General features: G+C 47.3%; 1 protein-coding gene across 1 annotated transcript in view; it reads left to right on the top strand.

Annotated features, from left to right (window-relative positions):
- LOC142590213 (cytochrome P450 3A14-like) overlaps positions 1–11,298 on the top strand; it is a 44,933-nt gene extending 33,635 nt beyond the window's left edge. Inside the window, exons 13-14 of the mRNA XM_075702133.1 lie at positions 4,098–4,263; positions 10,979–11,298. Coding sequence (XP_075558248.1) covers positions 4,098–4,263; positions 10,979–11,065 — 253 coding nt within the window. The 3' untranslated portion in view covers positions 11,066–11,298. The remainder of the gene's footprint in view (positions 1–4,097; positions 4,264–10,978) is intronic.
- The last annotated feature ends 9,553 nt before the right edge of the window (positions 11,299–20,851 follow it).

The following is a 20,851-nucleotide window of genomic DNA, read 5'->3' on the forward strand; positions in this document are numbered from 1 at the left end:
TTTAAAGCCGGAGGTAAACAACGTTACACAGACTTTTTGTGATTATATACTCTATCTATAAAGATACTGCAGGGCCAAACGACTCAAGCAGTGTGGCGGGGGGACATACAATGCCCGATACAACAATAAATAATAGTGAAAATAGTAATAAAGATAATGAAAGGCAAAATGACAAATCGCTACAAGCGCCGATAATAACCCAGCAGAAAAATATTATGCGTGGCTCCGCTATCGCAAACACCAGAGACCAGTGGAGCTCAGGGGAAGGTCAGTGAAGTGGTACCAAACAGCACACAAGACACACGAGCGCCAGCAACGCGTCCCTAGGGCGTCCGCCAAAGCCGTCTACTACGGCGTCCGCGATAGGCGTAGCCAACGCCGTAGTAGACGCCGCGGTTGTCTCCGCTCTGCACGGACCGGCGGGCGAGGAGGAAATCCAGGCACTCTAGCAGCCACCGGAGAAGAACGCCCCTCCGCCTCGCGCGCCACAGGAGAGGGCACCCATCCGGGCCGCGTTCCTCACTGGCGTGCGCGGCCCTCCTTCTCTCCCACTAGGCTCTACTCACCCTCGCCGCGTTGCTATGCTGCCACGATTCTATTTTTATACCCTGCTTTCCCTCTCTCTCAGCTCTCCGTCTCCCCGCTTAGCCAAGCTGCGGACGCAATGAGAAACCCTGCGAGGCTCTAACAGCTCCACTGTAAAATATTACATTTCATTGGCACTACCTGTAAGATGAAATACATAAATAATGTACACTGCAGCAAGCGAAATAATATACAAAGCATGGCTAATTGGACAGAAAAACGAGATACAGAGGGCGGGGGGGAGTCCTGAAAGCAACCTATGCAGTAGCAATAAACTTTCCTATGGCCAATAGGCAGTCAAGTTACCGATTATTTTAGTCACTAATTGTTCACGGAAAAAAAGGAAGCAAAGGCGAGCAGCCGATATTGTAGTTAACAGTAAAAGGCGAAATTGGAGCTGGCCTGACCACCTAACGCGTACGGCAGATAACCGGTGGACCATTCGAGCGACAGAATGAGTGCCAAGGGAAGCACAGTCGAGGACGGCAACGAATTTGCTTTGAAGTTCCGCGCAAGACGGGCAATTACAGACTGCTGGGGGAGGCCTTCATCCTGACATTAATCATAGCTATAATGCTGACGATGCTGATCACGATGATTATGATGATAGAACCCACATGCGCATGGAACTTATCAAGGAAGACTACGGCATCTAGGCACTAGCGGAAGAGCGCGCATGTAGATAACACGTTGCCGCAACTATCATGCCGCTAAGCAATCTTTCATGAAGCTGCAACAAAGGCACTGATAAACCTGCGCCACAATTTTTTGGCTGATTTCTTCTCCCGACAACGCAAATTCTCATAGCTGCGCTGCAATTATTGCGTCGACCACCATACCACGAACCACGTATTGATAAAGGACAACCGTGGCATTTTTCTTACTGTTGTTAGGATAAGCAGTTCCGCGGATTGCATAGATCTTCGTGTACACGTAGGGTTGAAGTAAGCGCAGGCAAAATTGGTTTCGGGCGAAGATTCGGAGACACAGACGAAAATAAACGAGCGTCTAGAATGCGCAAATACCTGGAGTACCTAAAGAGCGTGCAGGTGGAATTGGGAAAGAGGTGAAGAAAGCTGGAGACCTAATACAGGGTCATTGGGAATGCAAATAAACAAATCGGTGCAGTCGCCCAAAGCAAAGCGAGAGAAATTGCGGTGGTAAATTTGATGCAAAGAACAACAACAAAATTTTCTACGTCGTTTACAAATCACGAAAAAGAAGAGAGCGTAAAATTGTCCAAGCAAACAACGGGCAATGATTTCCATTTTGATAGCCCGAACTGGCCTCCTGAAAACAAAAAGATTCAGGAGCAGATTTTTCGCAGCAGGGTGAGACCGCTGTTGGCTGCAAGAAAACTTGGAGGCGTTTTAGCACGTTGTAAAGAAACGCCAAGATATTCACCCAGCAAAAGCCGTAGAGTACGTGCGCCAAGCAGGAGCTATTTGGTTCAAAGCCGACGGCAGAAATAGTGGTCAGTGGTGAAGATACAGAACAGACTATTAAAATATTGATTAAGTATATGAAGAAAATAGAAAGGGACAGGAAAATCACAGGCATAATCAATTTTACGATATAAAGCAGTGATAGAAAGAACACTAAATTAAGACATGCAGACACATAAGTAGCTCATACAGGCTAGGTGATCTTTTAACACCCCTCCGATTCGAAGGGGACCCGCCGTGGTTGCTCAGTGGCTATGGTGTTGGGCTGCTGAGCACGAGGTCGCGGGATCGAATCCCGGCCACGGCGGCCGCATTTCAATGGGGGCGAAATGCGAAAACACCCATGTGCTTAGATTTAGGTGCACGTTAAAGAACCCCAGGTGGTCAAAATTTCCGGAGTCCTCCACTACGGCGTGCCTCATAATCAGAAAGTAGTTTTGGCACGTAAAACCCCAAATATTATTATTATTATTCGAAGGGGATTATATTGACACGTGAACTCGTGTATCTTTTACGTGTGAGCGCTGTTACCCTCCACAAAATGTTATCGCTCAGCGCGGGACGAGTCTACATATATCGCAAGTTTCTAGAATGTTATCGATGCTTCTATCCGCTGTCTGTTGTCGCCGAACCTTGTGTAATCTGATTGCATGTATACGCGACGCGAATGGCGTAGAACTTTGTGGAAGGCGTGCGGGTCCCAGCGATTACTCTGAAACATTCGATGACTGATCTATAAAAGCCGACGCGCTTGACCCGCTGATCAGATTTTCGCCTATCGCCGACTGCGTTCGCCGCTCTCGTTGTGCTTTAAGTGTAGCCTCGTTTGTGGGCACAGGTTCGCCCAATAAAAGCTAGTTTTGGCTTTCACAGTATTGCTACTGTGTTCTTTAGCGTCACTACCACGTGACATCTGGTGGAAGAGCTTTGCGTTCATGTACCGGACACCCCCACAAAGCCGTGACCCAAGCCCGCACGCGGAATACAACAGACAGCGAATAGAAGCATCGATAACATTCTAGAAACTTGCGATACATGTAGACGCGTCCCGCGCTGAGCGATAACATCTTCTGGACGGTAAAAGCGCTCACCCGTAAAAGATAAACGAGTTCACGTGTCAATATTAGCAATCATCACTAATATGGCAAAAGATAAATTTAAGAGAGAAAGTATTGCGTAATTCCGAGAAAAGTGCACTACAGCTTGAAGTAAGTTCAGAATGTCGGAAAACACGGCGGTTTGGGAAAACTACTGCCGATGACGACTACACTCTAAAAACTTGCATTCTTGGTCGCACAACGATAATCGTCATCTGTCTTGCTTGCGTTCCCTTTCCCGATAACACTGCGCTCGATACTTTCCTGTCGAGAATGCTCTGTCATGCTGAGAATACGCGTGGTGTTCGTGACTTGGAAGTACCGGGGTTGCAGCTTGCAAGAAATTAGATGCGGGCTAGACAGATTACGATTGCTTTTGTTAGGCAAATATACACGCCAAAAGGAACAACTGCTTTAGGAGTGTGTATGCATGCGTATGAGGCGACAATAGCGCAGAAACCACAACATATATATTTTTCTAGCGCGTCGCAGTACGCGTAGACATAAATGCAAACGCGGTTGTGCTGTTACAGGCCTTTGTCCTTGAAGATACCATAGGCAAGGTGAATGTATGTGCGCGATGGAAAAGACAGCTGCAGCATTGTTGAAGTATAGGAAGGAAACATACAAATTAAAAGACATTACATTCCGTGTCAATGAGCATTTTTAAGGTTCATTGTTTATATTATAAAAACTAGGAATCCTTAATGGTTTACAGTAAACGCTTAACGAAGGTGAAAACGAGTTTGGTGGCACCAGCTGTCACCTCGTTTCAAAGCGAACGCTCTCTCCGCTTTGAAACGGGAATCTCTCCGTCAATCCATCTATTCCCATATGTAGAGTCCCATTCCATACCACCGACCGGTCCATAACCCCTGCTTTCCCACGCATCCATCTATCTATTGAGCCAGTATGAAATGTTCGGGGGGAACGTCCTAGATTATTGTGATTCGTGTTCTATGTTTCGCAGGTTCTCCCGGGAGCAAAAGGCGGCCAGGCATCCCCTAGCATTCCAGCCTTTCGGCGCGGGCGCGCGCAACTGTGTGGGCATGAGGCTGGCTCAGGTTGAGATGACTCTCATTGTTGCCAAACTTGTGCACGGGTTCCGGCTGCACTTGGGTTCCAGACACGCAAACGTGAGCGATGCATGCGCTTGCACTCGAATATACGGCGTTTTTTGTGGTGTTCAGAGAACGCGAGCTGCTGTTGATGATAGAAGGTATACATGCGCATGGAACTTATCAATAAAGACCACAGCGTATAGCTGCATATGCAGATATGCGGTTTGCTGAACATGTTAATACGAGATTCGAAAGAACATCACATTTTTGGTACATTGTGGAAAACATGTGTACTGATAGAGGGACGCTCACGAAACAGAGAAACAATCCAAACGAACACAATGCGAAGTAAGGAGGGGGGGGGGGGAAGATGTTTCGCTCCAGTTTTCTCATTCTTGTTATTGTTAGTGTCTCTATGTTAAAGCACACTGGTGCGTCTAAAATGTTTGCTCGCGAATAGAAACAGGGGACTCTTGTACAGAAGGAAAAGTTGGAGGATGGCATCACCGCTACCTGTGCGTATTAAACGGCATAATTATGCTTTTTTCCCGGACTTCTGGCAAAGAGGACAGGCCTGTGCTTTCCTCGCGGCTTTCGTTCACAACGACACTACTGTGACTAACGATGTGGAAACAGTAAAAATGCATTGTGGAAGCTACAACGATGCCCATAAAGGACGCACAACGTCGGCAAAAGTATTTAGGCTTTTCCTGACGCACGACTGTTTCCTGCTTCAACAAGCAGAGCCCTCTGGCTGCTGTGGAATATATAAACCTTTTAGCTAATTTTACGGGCAACTTGTGCCAGGTAAATTTGTAAAAAGAAGGTTGCGTGGCTGGGTGATGAATTAGAGGCCTGTACAGCAAAGTTTAGTAGATTTACGTGTGCTTAAAACGCCAAGTGGGAGGTGAAAGCACCTTTAATTATCTCATTTAGGTTTCCCAATTTATTGATCCGAAAGCATCCAACGGCGCGTTGAACGAAAAAGGCGCCACCTGTAACACCGAAACGGCACCTAAATTCCCACTGGCTGCGACGCCAGGTCATGTGCGCTCCTCGACCGAGCCAAGCGGGCGAAGGGGAATACGTGCTGTCGCAACGGCGCGCCATTTATTGGGTGAGGGGAGAGAGCAGCACCGCGACGCCACGTCACCCTCACTCTCGGAAGGCTGTGTTATGCGTGCGTTCCTTGTCTGCGCAAGCTCTCGCCCGCGTTCTAAGTTTCCCTCGGTAATCGCAATGTAGAAACAGTCTACAAAATAAACATAATAAATTCGAAAGGAAATGCGTTGGCGGTAGGAAGTTTTGAAATTGCGACTCCACGCTCAAAAGCCGAGTGTCTTACCCACTGGGGCTAAACCAGCACCTCCAGGATACCGTGCATGTGCACTCTGCTTGATAACGTCGTGCGACTTGAGCAGGAATTGCCAAGCCGAGCGTGACGAAAGCGGTGACGTCTGAATCACCGCTGCTTCCTCAGGAGCGTCCCTGTTAAGTTCACTGGTAGTCAGACAAGGTAGCATGACGTCAAGGATCGAAGTGCGGCGGCCTTGTGCTGTCAAGTAGGCATTACGCAGGCGTCTCAACGAGTTCGCTTACTCGCGAGGACTTCCTAACTCGAAGGACCCCTCAGCTGCGTTCAACTGGACATTAGTGTTTTCGCATTCACAACCCATAAATGAGTATTTGTCCACAGATTTCCTTTTTCCTTTTTTCCGAGTAAGCCACTTGTCTTTTGCCTAATTTCCTTCTGGAGCTCTCTCTCTCTTTTTTTTTCACAACAAAAGTTGAATGAGTTAGATTACACTATAACCCCCTCTTCTCTTTAAAAGCAAGGCTTTTTCAGGCGAATTGTCTGAATTTGATAACCATAGCTGCCTCTTGTTGCTGCTGCTTGCTTTCCTCAATATCTGAGAGACAAACAATAGAAGAATCAAACATGTGCCCGAAGGTGGCAGGTAACCTCGTTATTCTTGCACAAAGGGCCGATGCACTCAAACTGTAGGCCACAATGGCAATGCATACTCCTCTCGTACCATCGCATTTATAGACGTCCGCACGTCACGCTTCGTCCTAGACGCCAGCGCTCGTTTCTCCCCTGGCGGAACGATTTCACCACTAACGGGTGTAGGTTTCCGCCGCCGCTTCCCTTTACGGTCGCGCTACGCGAAACGTCTCTTGTTTGCGACGGCGCCTCTTCGGATGACCGAAAATTATTATGGTGTTGTTAACTGTCACGACAGCAATGTAAACACGAAAGGGTTGATGCCACCAGTGAAATTCAGCCGATTCACAAGAAAATGGCGCGAAAAAAGCAGACGACAGACACGGAATACTGCGGTGCGCCGAACGAAGTAAACAACTGGCAAACGAAGCGAGCTCGTTTATTGATCACTCGTGAGTTTATGTGCAGTTTTTATATGTACCCCACATGAATTTCATGATTACTCGGTGTATAAACCTTTTATTCACATAAAAACTTTCAGTTGTTCGACCAGCGCTTATCCTGCCTTCTTTCTCGTGTTTCATTTGTGTGTGAGCTGCCCAATAATGGAAGCCACTTCTGTTGCATGAGCTAGCAGGGGCCGAAGCTCACGAGTGCCGAGAAACAGAATATGTGCACGATGCATTGAACATGACCGGAGTTCATTCCTGCATCACTATTGCACCGATGGATCGAGTTACTGGATGTCACAAGCCCGCGTCTTGGTCGCGCCGGCATTGCCAAAGCATAAATGATTACTAATAATTTCAACTTCCGTTGCTTGAGCACTGTTAAAAAATGGCCAAGCTATTTACATTGCTGCCTATAGTCTATATTGTAGGGGACGTACTGGTTAAAGTTGTACTCGTGCTGTGCGGCGATATGTTTTGTTTATTTCCGCACAGTGTCGATGGAAGTCCGTTGTCGCCGTCTGAGACAACACGGATTTGTAGCAAACATTTTGCAAGAAACTTCAAAAATGGCTTTAGCTAACACGCATCGTATGTGCCGACGATTTTTCCGGCGGAGGCGCTGCCCTTTCACCGCATTGCAGCCATAAAAATAATCGTCAAGCGTACCGATCTTCTTAAAGGCAAATAGAAGCATGAACAGTGTTTCACACTTAGGGGAAAACTCGGAACGCATTGCATCGCGATGCAGCAAGCACTGCAGTCGGGCGGCGGCAGCAGCACGATCAGGCGCAGACGCTCGAGGGGCGGAGTTTTCATATGTGTCGTCTGCTACGGCTGCAGGCGCTCGCCGCATTGTCGAGGGGCCTGTTACTGTCAGGGGCAGTGCACCGATTTCATCGTTACTGCGGGACCGGAGCTGATATTCTTTACGAAACGTTGTGCGACGCCAAACTTTGAGCCTTCACTGGCGATAATGGAGTTGCACAAACTTCTTTTGACAGCATGCTTCGTTTGTTCTTTCGAAAGGCCGGTGTACTGAGTGCCTGCAAGTATATTGCTTCACTGTGTGTGCTACCGTAGTGCGCAGCGACAAGACGCACCAACATGTGCGCGCAACGTGCTCAGTCTTTGACTCGAAAGGAAAACAAAGCACTCAGCAATGATAACTATGAGGGTCGAACAAGGTGAAACAAGCGGATACGAATAAAGGAATGTTTTAGGTTAAGACAATGAGCTGGAAGTGATTTTTCTCGACACTCATTCACTACACCAGACGGGCCCTGCCAGCCGGCGGGGAATTGGACGTTTCACGCTCCGAACTTCAGTTAGTATCTCGTCATGTCCCCAGCGGCAGCGATGACAGCGCTTATCCTGTAAGGCAGTGATGTATAGAGTCACTTGATCAGCTATTTGTTCAATCGCAGCACGCCGCAGTCGCGGACGATGGTGGATGGAGGCCTATCCTCGGACGACTGATAGATGGGATGGTGCGCCAACGATACTTTCAACGAGCCCCAGACATTTTAAATAATGTTGGCGCCCGGGTTTTCTCGGCGCCTGCGGTGCCGAGAAAACTATAGAACATCTACTGTTTAGGTTTAGGTTTAGGCTTAGGTTTGTTTAGGCCACAAAAGCTCTGCTGCGATATTTGAAGGCTACAGGATTGCATCAGCGTCTGTGATCTGGACTGAGTGACCGAAGGATATACCCAGTAGACTTTCCTTTCTTCTTTTAATCTTTCCGTCCCCTTTTCCCTTTCCCCAGTGTAGGGTAGCCAACCTGGCTCAGTCCTGGTTAACCTCCCTATCTTTCCTTCATCATTTGCTCTCTCTCTCTTGGCGCCCGGGGATTGAGACCCGCCACTCCAAGAGAGCGACTGCGCCCTCTTCCAGCAGTTCTTGCACAACACGAGCAGTGTGGATGGGCGGCCTATTGTGTCAGCACATAAAGTCGCCTTCCAGGAACGGGCCGTCAAGAACGTATGGAATCACTACTTCGTCTGTGACTGCCCAGAACCTTTCAGCGATGAACTTATCTTCGAGGCGTATCAGTGTGCGTCGCACAACGCTTAGTAAATACCGGCTCATTTCACGCAATAACGACGAAATCGGCGCACTGCCCCTGACAGTAGCACGCTTCCCGACAATGTGGCCAGCGCGCGCCGCCGTAGCAGACGACGCCGTTCAAGTCCCCGCCCCTCGAGCACCTGCGCCTGCGCGCGCTGCTGCCGCCGTTTGACTCAAGTGCTCGCCGCATCGCGATGCAAGACACTACGACTTTTCCCCTAAGTGTGAAACAGACTGTACATCGTCCTTCGAATAAAACGTCCACGCACACGCACGTGGGCACACGTGCGTGCGTGTACGTGCCCAAACACGCGCAGTGCAAGAGGAAATCAAGCCGGTGGGAACGAGAGATGGGAGAGGCGTACCACCCGCTATTTGAATTTTGCCCCGCATGCGGCGCTCGCATGCCGGCGCAGCAGCGCCGCTCGCGGTGCCGTTCTTGTCTATTGCCGCATCGCGGTCTAGCGGCACGCGTTCCTGAGAGGACGTCTGTCCAAGAGCACGTTCGCGCAGAGATGAACGCGCGAGTGCGCCAGTTTAAACCTGTCCGCAGACGCTGATATGAAACGGACGAATAAAGCTCCGCCTAAGTACTGTCTTTCGCGTCATACCTTGTTCTGGGGGCTCCCATCTGCTTGCTATACTTCCCTCGACGAACATCAAAGTTTGCCTTCGTCCTCGTGACATCACTCAGTCCATGTCTCACAGTATGCACTCGCATAAAGTGTGGTCAGTGTTTCGTCATAGCATACCAGTGGCGACGTCCTTAAACGGAAACGTATTTCAGTGCATTGCAGTTATGACCTGTGTGGTGCGAACCAACCTAAACACTGCGTGAAGCTGCACGTTGCCGAGAATGCCAATAAAAACGGCAGTACGCGCCGTATTCAGTTTTTGCAACATAAATTACCTGCAAACTTTTCACGATGTGACGCAACACTGCTCTGTCGGCTGTGTGTAGGAGTAGCATTCACCAACTCCTGCAGCTATCGTATTGGAGTGCCGGACTCACCAATGTGCGCTAAGTGTAAGTGTGAAGAGACCATCAGCCATCTTCTGTGCCACTGTTCTCGTTTTGATAACCAACATCAGACTCTCCAGTGTGCCTTGAATAGAGTGGATGACAGGCCATTACAGAAGCAAAGATCTTGGGAACCTGGCCTCACAGTTCTTTAGCCCAGAAAGCAGTTCGAGCGCTTCTTCAATACCTGAAGGCAACAGACTTCAGTGCCCGACTATAGACATCCTACACCTAACTTAGTGCATGTGAAAGTGTGGTATAGACTCATGTTATCTCTCTCTCTTTATCTCTGTTACTCCGCTTCCCCCTCCGCAGGTGTAGGGTAGCAAACTGGACTCAGTCTGGTTAACCTGCCTGCCTTTGCTTCTTCCCTTTTCTCTCTCTCTCTCTCTCTCTCTCTCTCTGTAACATCTAGTTAACAGCTCCACGAAAGCTTCGCTTAAAGGGCATTCCAACTGTGCGTTCTATCTGCATAATCTTTGTGCGTGTGAAGTAGAGGTTGGCGCATTTAGCTAGCACTGGCTACTCCACCTCAGAGCTAAAACAAGAGAGCAAGCGCAGGGATTTCTCAGAAATGCTCAATACAGCCAGAGAGCTCGATAGCGCGTGAGTAGTTAGGAACACGAGTAGAAAGAAAGCCCAGTATAGAGCACGCTTCCGATATTAGGCATCCCCATATCGATATTTTAACACGATTTCGTTCGATCAAACAATCAGATGCAGTTATTAGTACATGGACGGTACCGATAGCCTTCAATAGTATGGAAATGTACACCCGGCCACAAAATATTACGGAGCATGAAATTTGAGAAAAAGCTGAATATCTCCACAACCTCACAACGCAACCTGGTATTTGCATTTCGGGCATCGGCTAGAATATGTTAAGAACATTTTCGTATACAGTTCTACTGGCTACAGCTGCAGGCTGCTTAGAAATTGAACGCTTTCTGCGATCCCGTGGTCCTTAAACTTTTGTGGCCGGGTGTACGTTTATGGCAATAATGGTGATGTTTCTGTCATCAAACAAGAAGAAAGGCAAAAATACTTAAAATTATTCCACTTCCTCAAGTACTCTTCGTTAAGCACACGTAATCAGGAATGGTCTTACAAGGGCTGTCTCACGCTGGAGCCGTCGTTTCGGCAACGGGACTTCTTCGCAGCCCTGATGGCGAAACGTTGGCCCCCAGCGTGAAACATCTCTTGTTGACCACCCTCGATTACTTCGTCTCCAATTAAGGCGTGCTTGTGTGACCATAACGAGCAGAGCGTCTTATTTTATCTAGTTTCCTCTTTGCTATTGCTGCAGGGTGAATTTCAACAGAAAACCGAGTCCATCATCGCTTCGCCGAAGAATGGAGTGTGGGTTCGAGTGGAAAAGATCCAAAAGAGGTGACAATCGACGTCGCTCGGGAAGGTGGAATCCAAAAGGAAATGTGTGTGGGACGCCGTTTCCCTGCATCAACAACCACTTCTGGGGAAATCGTGGAAAAAAAGCCATGTGCTAGCAACGAACACCTCTGGAAACCTGGTGGTGTTGAAGTTTCTTGTGATCCCAAAGCCGCATGCTCATGCGTTCCCGGAACTGTCCATGCGGACGCGGAACATTTAATAAATTCATTACTGCGATCGAAATTCTTGTATTTTAATGAGCTGCTGGGCGGTACAGATTGAGTACAATTAGGTCAAAGTATAAAGAAGTGTGCTCGACTATGGTCTGTCGGCTAGGGGTGCTAACCTAACATCATCCTAACCAAACAAAGCATAACCAACATACATAAAGTAAACACGAGATTTCGTTTTTTTAAATACATACTGCAACCCTGAGAAGGTTATCGCAGGAGTGGGGTACAAAATCAAGGGTACCACACATACAGCAAGAAAGGGGTACACAAATCAAAAGTACAAGGCACTTTGCTAAGCGCTAGTGTGAGACATATGAAAAAGAGAAAAAAAAGTGGTCTCAATACATACATATAAGCATATAAACATAGTGTATAATAAATAGCCCTAGGAATCACGGGCATCAACCGGCAATTGCGTTAAAAATTATCAAGTGTCAATTTTTTTATGTTATGGCGAAGCTGGTTCCACAATTCAATGGCTCAGGGGAAAAAAACTATATTTGAATTTTTCAGTGCGGGCGTACAGGGGCGTTATATTTAGAGTGTGAAAATTCCGTTTGTTAGATACTTTAGCTAACTTAATGTATTCCAAGGATGAGCAACGTTCAGAGTTAACAGCGGTGTAAAACAGTTTAAGGCTTCCTACATTACGCCGCTCTACGAAGAAAGGTTCAAGGAGGGAAGGTTAGCAGAGTGGGAGAAGTCCTTGTCGTAACACCAGTATATAGCATTTTTTGGATCAATTCGAGGTTTTTTATGTCGGATTTCAATTATGGATTCTATATGGCACACACGTAATCCAAGATTAGCCGAACTAGGGTTTTATAAGTGCCTGTATAAGTGTTGGTTATAAGTGTAACTTCGTTTCTTTGGGGGCTGAGCGCAGAGAACGGTTTAGGTAACCTATACGTGCTAGAGCTTTAGAACATGTTGCTTCAGTATGTTTGTACCAGAATAAATAGTGTGTGAATAGAGTGCCAAGGTATATATATTGAGAAGCACCTACATTTCTTGACGCTGCAAGAGATATGTACCGAACCTGCTTACTACCATGTCAGTATTTTTTTTATGATGTGACTGCATGCTACGTGTCCCCTGCATACAAGGTGGTTCCAGAGCTGTACATGACCTGTTCACGGTTCTGGTGGAGGTCTGAATGTACCAGAACTCAAAATACAGCCGCGCACCATTGGGCAGTCTCAGTCTCAAGTCTCACAGAGCAATCAGTGCATGCAGTGTAGTGAAAGGTCTCGCCCTGCTGAGAGAGCACGTTGCTTTGGCTATACAATAGGAAGAGGTCGTTTCAGTGCTGCCCCAATACCTTCAGGAGGTTGAAGGTAAAGAAAATCTTAAATTAAAATAAAAACAAAAACATCAAGAAGAATTTACAGATCACTCAGCGAACAACGCATCCAATTGTAAAAGGCGCGCTGAATATGGCAAACTAGTTCTGTAGTAATCCTCATGGCGCAGGAATTTCCGTAGCTCTGATTTGCACACAATTGATTTGCCATACAAAATGTTCCTGCACTTCGAGTCGCCCATAAATTCTGTCTCGCTCATCAATCGGCTATCCTATTATTTATCTTATTTATTAGTTGGTCCCAGTTTTCGATCCCCGGAGCAGGACAAACTTTTTCCCTCAACTGCAAAACTCTCTATCTGAGAAAATATGTATGTGTTTCCTTTGTAACTTCGTGTTACAGCCAGGTGGGTAACAATTTTTGCCTTTCGAGAACGGCGCCATTTCAAGACAGCAAGACGGTTACATTCATCTGAAAGAAACTGCGTGGAGGTAGCAGTCTAGTTATTATTACAAAAGAGACAGATATAGTTTCAGTGATCATTTCACTGGTCTATGGCGAACACCCGCTAGTATTAGTGGAGCACAACGTGTTCCAAGGAAAGAAAAACGTGGTCGAGGATGCGAAAGGATTATATTATGAATTGAGCAACTTTTCAAGCACCTTAGGCAGCTTATACAGGCAGCCATTCTCTCACGCAGCTTATACAAAAACTGATGCAAGATAAAGGTAGTTGTACAATACGCCAACGTGGGTCCGCGTTTTATACACTTAGGCGAAGACAAAAGCAATTTTCGACAAACGCGTCATCTTAAAATTATGTTGGGAACAAATAACGCACGAAATTTGTAGAAGCTTTTGGTATCCGTAAGAATGATCAATCATGCTTAAGTGAGCCCTCCGCATCTTTGTTCAAAAAAGATCTGTATATCTTAAATGTGATTTCTAAGCGTGTCCCGGTCTTTTGTACTTGGTGATGCAAGCTTATATGCATACATAAGCCTTTCACTATGAGGAGATATTTTGGTTGCTTGTCAGCGCTCATATTTGTCGTTTTGTCTTGTCATATTCAAAACTGGTTTTCCTTCTTCATAGTAGGTGGATGTCACTGGTAGAGGCTTTCATCCGGCGGTGAACATAAAATAAAATTAGGCTGACAACGACGACAATAGTGGTAAAGCCATTCGCACGGAAATCACAACAAAGGTTTTCTAAATGCGCTTCCAGAGTTTCAAAGAGGCCACCGCGGTTCTTCATTTTGCCGAGGAAGTGCCTTGATGCGGCGAAATGCACACATTCAACGTTCTCCTTCAGAAGCACGCGTACTGGCGTCGCTATGCCCCTTCCTACCCCCCCCCCCTTCCTCACCGCAGATAAAGAATTTTGGTTTACTTTCCGGAATGCCTTCGTTCCTTCCCGCTACAAACAACAGGAAAAAATACGAGGGCTCCTATGTAAATACATAGTGTGACAGTCGAAGTTCAAGAGGCAAAACTGCATCGTGGGGTGGAGGCTTGCACGGCACGAAGGGAAACAAGAAGGAAGAAATAGAACAGCCTGCCCGAAGTACGGGTGTTGAAAGAGAGAGATATAAAACGGGATGGGGAATGCAGGTAGGTCAACCAGATAAGATTCTGGTTTGCTACCGTGTACTGGAGGAAGGGGAAATGAAAAACAGAACGAACATCGTAGAGAAAAGTGAAACAAACGAAAGAAAATGACAGGGAAGGTCGTGAACGTTCATGAGAATTACAGTCTCTCCAATAGGGCATTTGAACGGGAAAAAAATTTCAAGAGTGGCTTGACTGTCTTCTCGTGTGACGACTGTATAGGTCGGCCGCTTCAGGACTGTCCGCTCCGAAAGTTGGCGGACGTCAAGGCGCACCAGCGCAGTCGCGAGTGACTGCCTGTGTGCGCTCTATCGGAACAATGACGAAGAACGCGTTAGATAGTTTCCTCGTCGCAACAGCGGTCACAAGCAGCGCTATGCTCCCATGCGATGCGGAAAGCAAATGACTTCGCGAATGCGACGCCAAGCCGCAGTCCGCAAGGTATCGTTGTCTCGGGACGGGATAGTCCAGGATGGGTCTGATTCTTAGCCTATCCCCCTAGTAGGGGGATTCGGCACTATTTGGATACAAGACAAGACGAGAACGGGTGTTGTGTCTTTTCCTCCGTTACAATGGCGTACTCGACTAAGAACGAGACTTCCAAGCCTTGCCCTCGGACATCGTGCTTAGAAGCGGTCGCCAGATTAAGTACGGACTTTCCCAGCACTTAACCGCCACATCGCTCTCGGATGGCGTTCAGGGTTCCACAACGGCATAAGTACAAAGTGGCGGCATCGCTGCTGATAATGGCCATGCACAGGGACTCTACGCGTTGTCGCAATGACCCCGTGACTCGACCTTTACTCCATTCGTCAGTCCCGGGGCGTTGGCAGCTTTTGCACCGACAATGCTTCCGCAGTTTCATGGGTTCGAGGACGACCCTATCATCTCGGTTAATTGCGTGGACACTCTAGCCTTCTCCAATCACCGGACGGACGTGCTGAAAGTATTCATCGCCGAAGGGTGTCTTCGTGGAGATGCAGCGGCATAGCGTCGCTTTGAGGGCCGCGAGTATTCGACAAGGGCCAACTGCAGCGCGGAATTAGCATTCGCATTTGAGGCACTTACGGATAGTTACGATATTTGCTTTATGGAGATGCGATTCTGCCGGTAGGCGGCGGTGCTTGTATCAACACATACGCGTACATCGACAAGAAATTACACCTTCTCGAAGCTTGCAGCTTTGCTTGGGCGTTCCCTGGGGCCAAGCAGAATAGCATCGATGGCAGCCGAGATCACACCCTTGCGGCAATCCTTACCAAGCGTCTAACGCAACCCAGTCTGCAAGCTTTTGTCCAGAAGGCAGCGGAACTGCAGAATTCCGCAAGCCGGCGTTTGAAAACCACAGCACCCGAACACTCCTCTCCCCAGGCTGCTGTTCGACGGGGAGGTTTTCCTTGCGGCCGCATGAGCCCCAGCTATACGAACGGTCCGCAAGGTCTACGACAGACCATGCAACGTCAAACGCGTTCACTCCCAACACTCCTTGTCGGCGTTGATGGCACAGGTGAGCGTATGGCACTTGTGGACACCGCAGATGAGCGCACGACCTTGCTGCAGCCTCACGCCCAACACGCGTGCTCCAGCCGCGGACTGAGCCACGTGTTCGAGATCTCGGGGGTAGCGTGCCGCGCACCGGTGCTTGCGACCTGCGTCTCCATGCAGTTGCTGAAAGCAAGTTTCTGGCTGCTGTTTCCGTTAAGAAATTACCCGCCAATCTGATCCTGGCAGCCAGCTACTTCCTGTCCGGTGACGTGCAGCTCGCCATCAAAGGCGATGCAGTCCTTTTCCGCCCAACTTCATAAGCTTCAACAGCTACTGCAGTCGCTACAGGTGAGCCTCTAGACCTACAACGCTTTCCTCAGTGTTCGAACGTCATAGATCGATCTTCTCACACAATACATCGCAGTTACCAGGCGCTAGCTTGCTGGAACATCGCATTCCTACAGATGACCAAGCCACCTATCTGTATACTATTGTGACATTACTTTACATTACATTACATTACATTACGGAAGCGATTCCGAACACGAATGTCACTGCCGAACAAGTTCAGGAACTGCTGGCGGCTAATGTGGTTAGGCCATCTCTAGCCCCTGGACCGCGCCTGTCCTCTTTGTCAAGAAGGACGGCAGTCTGAAATTCTGTGTCAATTATCGGGGGTTAAACAAGCACACCATCCCTTAGTCCTGCCCAGTTCCCCTCAGTGACAATGCCTAGGACACGGTATGAAACTCTAGGTTCTTTTCATGTGTTCATCATTGCGCGGAGTACTGGCGTCGCCGAGGCAGACAAGAGTAAAGCAGCGTTCCGGACACCTTGCGACTTTCACGAGTTTAACCACATTGTTTTTTGGTCTGCGAACCGCTCCAGCTATATTTAAGCGTGCCATTATTATTGTTCTCGGTCCACTGGAAGACAAAACGTGTATTGTGTACCTCGACAACATATTAGTGGTGGGCACAACAGAGGAAGAACATATTTGAAACTTGGGTGACGTTCTGCAACGGCTATTTGATGCAGGATTCCGAATGAACCGAGAAATTTGCTAATTTCTTTGAACCACCATCTATTATTTGGGACACAACATTTCCGAAGACGGCGTTCAACCTTTGCCTGAAAGGCTGGCAGCAGCAGCCGCAAGCAGCTAAACACATTTCTGGGCCTCGCGTCGTACGTGCGCAAGTTCCTTTTAAACGTCGCGTTCACAGCAGCTCCACTCACGAATATGCTTAAGAAAGCTTGAAGTATTGAGTGGGGTCCCCCTCAAGCACAGGCTCATACAATGCCTAGTCCTGGCTCATTTCAAAGACCATTGGGACACAGAGGTGCACACTGATGTAAGCCAGGTTAATCTAGGCGCAGTTATCGTTCAGCGCGACCCCAACGGGGTGAACCTGTCACCTCCGCCAACCGCAAATTATCCGGCACGGAGCGCGATTGCAACTCGAGCGAGTTGGAGTGCCTCGCCATTGTCTGGAGCGTCGACGACAAATTCCGGCATTACTTGTTTGGCCGCATGCTCACTGTCGTGACCGCCAACGCCGCGATTGCACAGATGTTTGCCAAATGACACCTGAAGCGCAAGTTCAATCGCTGGATCACCCGAGTGCATGTAAGACTATACCTAAGACGTAAAGCAACGAGCAGCGTCGCTAAACAAGGTTGCCGATGCACTATCGCGAAACCCATGCGACTAGAGCTCAGCCCAAACCAAAGAGGGCTGGATCAGGTTATGCTAACATGACGTTTCTAAATCTCAACGGTGCGATTCAAATTTGGCATCATCCGGGATGGGAAGCGATTCCAAATTTCTCCTGCGTGGAAGAACTTTCCCTCGACGCCACCGCACCAGCAGCTAAGATGAACGCCACCTTCTGGTAATCCACTCCACCTTGCGTTCCGAGAAAGTCAGCAACACCATTCTTGATACGCCGGAATGCAGACACATAGGCCGACGAGGTACTCTTCGTAAGATCCAGGAACGTTTTTGGTGGCGGAGGATGGATAGTATTCGCTCGTGCGTCGCAAGCTGCGAGGTGTGCCAAAAGCATAAGCGTCGCCTGGGACACCCAATCCGGGCTGCTCACGCACATTCCGCTCTCTGACGTTTACAACGTGGTAGCGCTAAGGGCCGCATGTCACAGAAAATCCTGTGCCTGCGTTCAGAAAACGTTTATTTAAACAAGAGACGATACGAATACCGAGTCACAATCACGGCACAATTCCGCCAGTACGATAGCGTATAAAAAGAAACGAAGGACTGCATACACGGCACGTTCTCAGTTTCGGTCCCGTGTCCGGCGTCGACCATCTTCGAACGAAAAGTCGTTCCGAGCTCCGCATACCCAACCACGCAGGCCCTCCGTGAAGTGCACAGACGTCACTGAACTAATTGAATTTGTGAAAGTAAAATACGCCAGAAAAATTGTAAAGTACGACTTACGCGCAACCTACAGGTATAACACCCTCGGACTGTAATTTGAATGTACGAGAAAACGTAAGTCCGTTACGCGGAAACTCAAACGCAAACCCCTTTTCCTGCATTTCTGCCATTCGTAGAGCCGCACGCCCCGTGCTTGGTTCCTCGCAACGACATTCAGATGACACTCATCTTCGCGCATTCGCGACCCACTCAAGAGGCCGCGTTTCTGCCAGAAAGCTCAACTTCATGCTTAGCGTTCGCCGCCAGTGTTTTTGGGTAACTGTTTCGGTTACATGAGCTGCAGTTGCCGAGAAGCGTGAGAAGCAGTCAGGGATCTTAGAATGCTATCGCGTTGCACTCTTAAGGGCGAAGATTAAGCGTCCTCTAAATGTTTTTCGGACAATCGGGATTGATCGCGTCAAGCAGTACCCACTACAGTAGCAGGGAACCGGTACGTATTAGTCCCAGTTGACTACTTGTCGAAGTTTCTGGAAGTCGCTGCTGTGTTTGTCGTAATAGTTCGGCGGAAACCGGGACGGCGGAGAGAAGCCATTATTAAAGGGAAAGGGGTTTCAGACTTCTGTCGGAACTTCGCATTGGAACTACGTGCAGATAACTTCTCCGTGCCAAGTTCCAATGCGAAGTTCCGTACGGATGGATTCCAAAGCTGACCACTGTCCGTGACCTAGACACCTGTAGCAGTCGGAGGTACCGCTTCACTACAAACCACCTGCCGCAACGTGTGGGTTGAAGTTCGCGAAAGGGCTACCGACGTGCAAAAGGCCCAGAAACGGTATTATGAGTACCGTCAGCGGCGAGGGCCACAAAACCAGGCCGGAGACGAGGTGTGGGTACAGCAAGACACACAGTAACCTGGCAAAAGGTTAACGCAAAGTAAGAAGGCCCTTTCGTCATCACTGAGAAACTGGGTGAAGAAACGTTGCGTGTAGGCTACACCCGGCTAGTGAAATTCGTGTTGGCCAACGTAGGAAAGGCCATTTTTCAGCGCACGTATGCCGCGTTAAGAGACTTTCGACAGAACTGATGAGTTGTGTTTGCTGTGTTTGGTTCTTTTTTCTTCTTTTTTGTATTTGCGCCGGAGCAGTGTAGCCGCACACCGCAATCGAAGGTCAAGAGGAAGAACTGTAAAGTGGGGCGCAGGCTTTTGCGATCCGAGGTGAAAAACAAAAGGAAGAAATGAAAGAGCCACACCCTAAAACAGGTGCCGTTTATTTTTTTCCCCATAACAATAGAACCAGAGAAAGAGTTTTTCTCGACAACCACTGGACCGAACTTAATTAGGCTTGTTGAATTTAAAGAAAATGACATCTAGTGACTGTACAAAGCATTTTTCTTTTATTTAAGCCTTAGGATTTCTTATGAAAATAGCTGTAGCATTGCTAAATTTCCCAAAACATAATTATCAAGTGTTCAACTTGATAATGATATAAAAACGATATGAACAACGAGAAACGCAATGAAATACGATATTGCAAATTTATAAACTGAACCTAATGATACATCAAAAGTGAACACACAGGAGCTACGTATTATTCGTTCCCCTGAAATATACAAGTAATTACTGAGTAAAACTTCAGCAAAAGCTTTGCATCCATAGTAAAAAAAAATCACGTAAATTGTATATTGAATATCATAGTTATCCCTTTTATATACTCTAACAGATTCAATATACCAATCTTTTACTAGTGCAGAGTTATCAATTCATAAACTTAGTGCCTTTTTTTTACTTTCCCATATACTACAACGTTCGTAAAAAAATCCTCATTCAAAATTATTATTCTGTTCAATCGATTCAGTTAGAATTTACATTGCTCTATGAAATAACCACAGATGTTTCAAATCGGTACAGCGGTTGCCTTACAGAAGCAAATCAGTATGTTACAGGCTCTTGAATGTGGTAATCTTAAGTGGCCCCGAAATAATAAGATCGCACTTTAAAACGGGTAGTCGTGATGAAATGTGAATTATCGCTTCATGCTATAAAGGTCGGAGTAGCACAACCAATATTATCTTAATATACCAATATTGAATGAAAACGGTAAAGTTTAGAGCCAATGTCGATTACTATGAACACTCAGGTGAACTGGTTAAATGGTTTAATATTGTCCCACTTAACAAGACTAACAAGTTTAATCTAGCACTCTGGCTTAAGCAATCACTTTTCAACGACAGTCATGTCTCCTCGGATATTTTTTCATCGAAAGCAATGCTATTTCATAACCTCCCCGTTACCAACAACATTGGACCATTTCTTTATGGAGAACACGAATTGGGCGCCAAATGCTAGGATTCACTGTTGCTCAGTCAATGAATAAATTATTTCAAAAAAGGATCAGAGTTGTACGATACTGCGCCTGAGAGATTAAGAAGCATAAGCGTATAATTTATTTGGATGAAATAGGAAAGGTTTGAAACCATTGTGTTGGCCTGCTTCTTCACAAACGAGAAATTGTTCCAAGATCAAGAGATGGTATGAGCTAGTATGAAATACGTCCGCATATTAAAATATCTTTTCCAAACACGCTTAGGAAGTCGGTATAAAAAAATCAGGCAAGCTTGCTTTTTTTTCTTAGCAATACCCCTTCTGGGCGTTCTTTTACGAGGGGTTGGCTGAAAAGCAGTAAAAGATAAAAACACCGACGTCCATTGAACTTAGACAGAGAGGCGAACAGGCCTATGCTATCTGTGGGAGATAAA

Source organism: Dermacentor variabilis, chromosome 8 (assembly GCF_050947875.1).
Source record: "Dermacentor variabilis isolate Ectoservices chromosome 8, ASM5094787v1, whole genome shotgun sequence".
NCBI lineage: Eukaryota > Metazoa > Arthropoda > Arachnida > Ixodida > Ixodidae > Dermacentor > Dermacentor variabilis.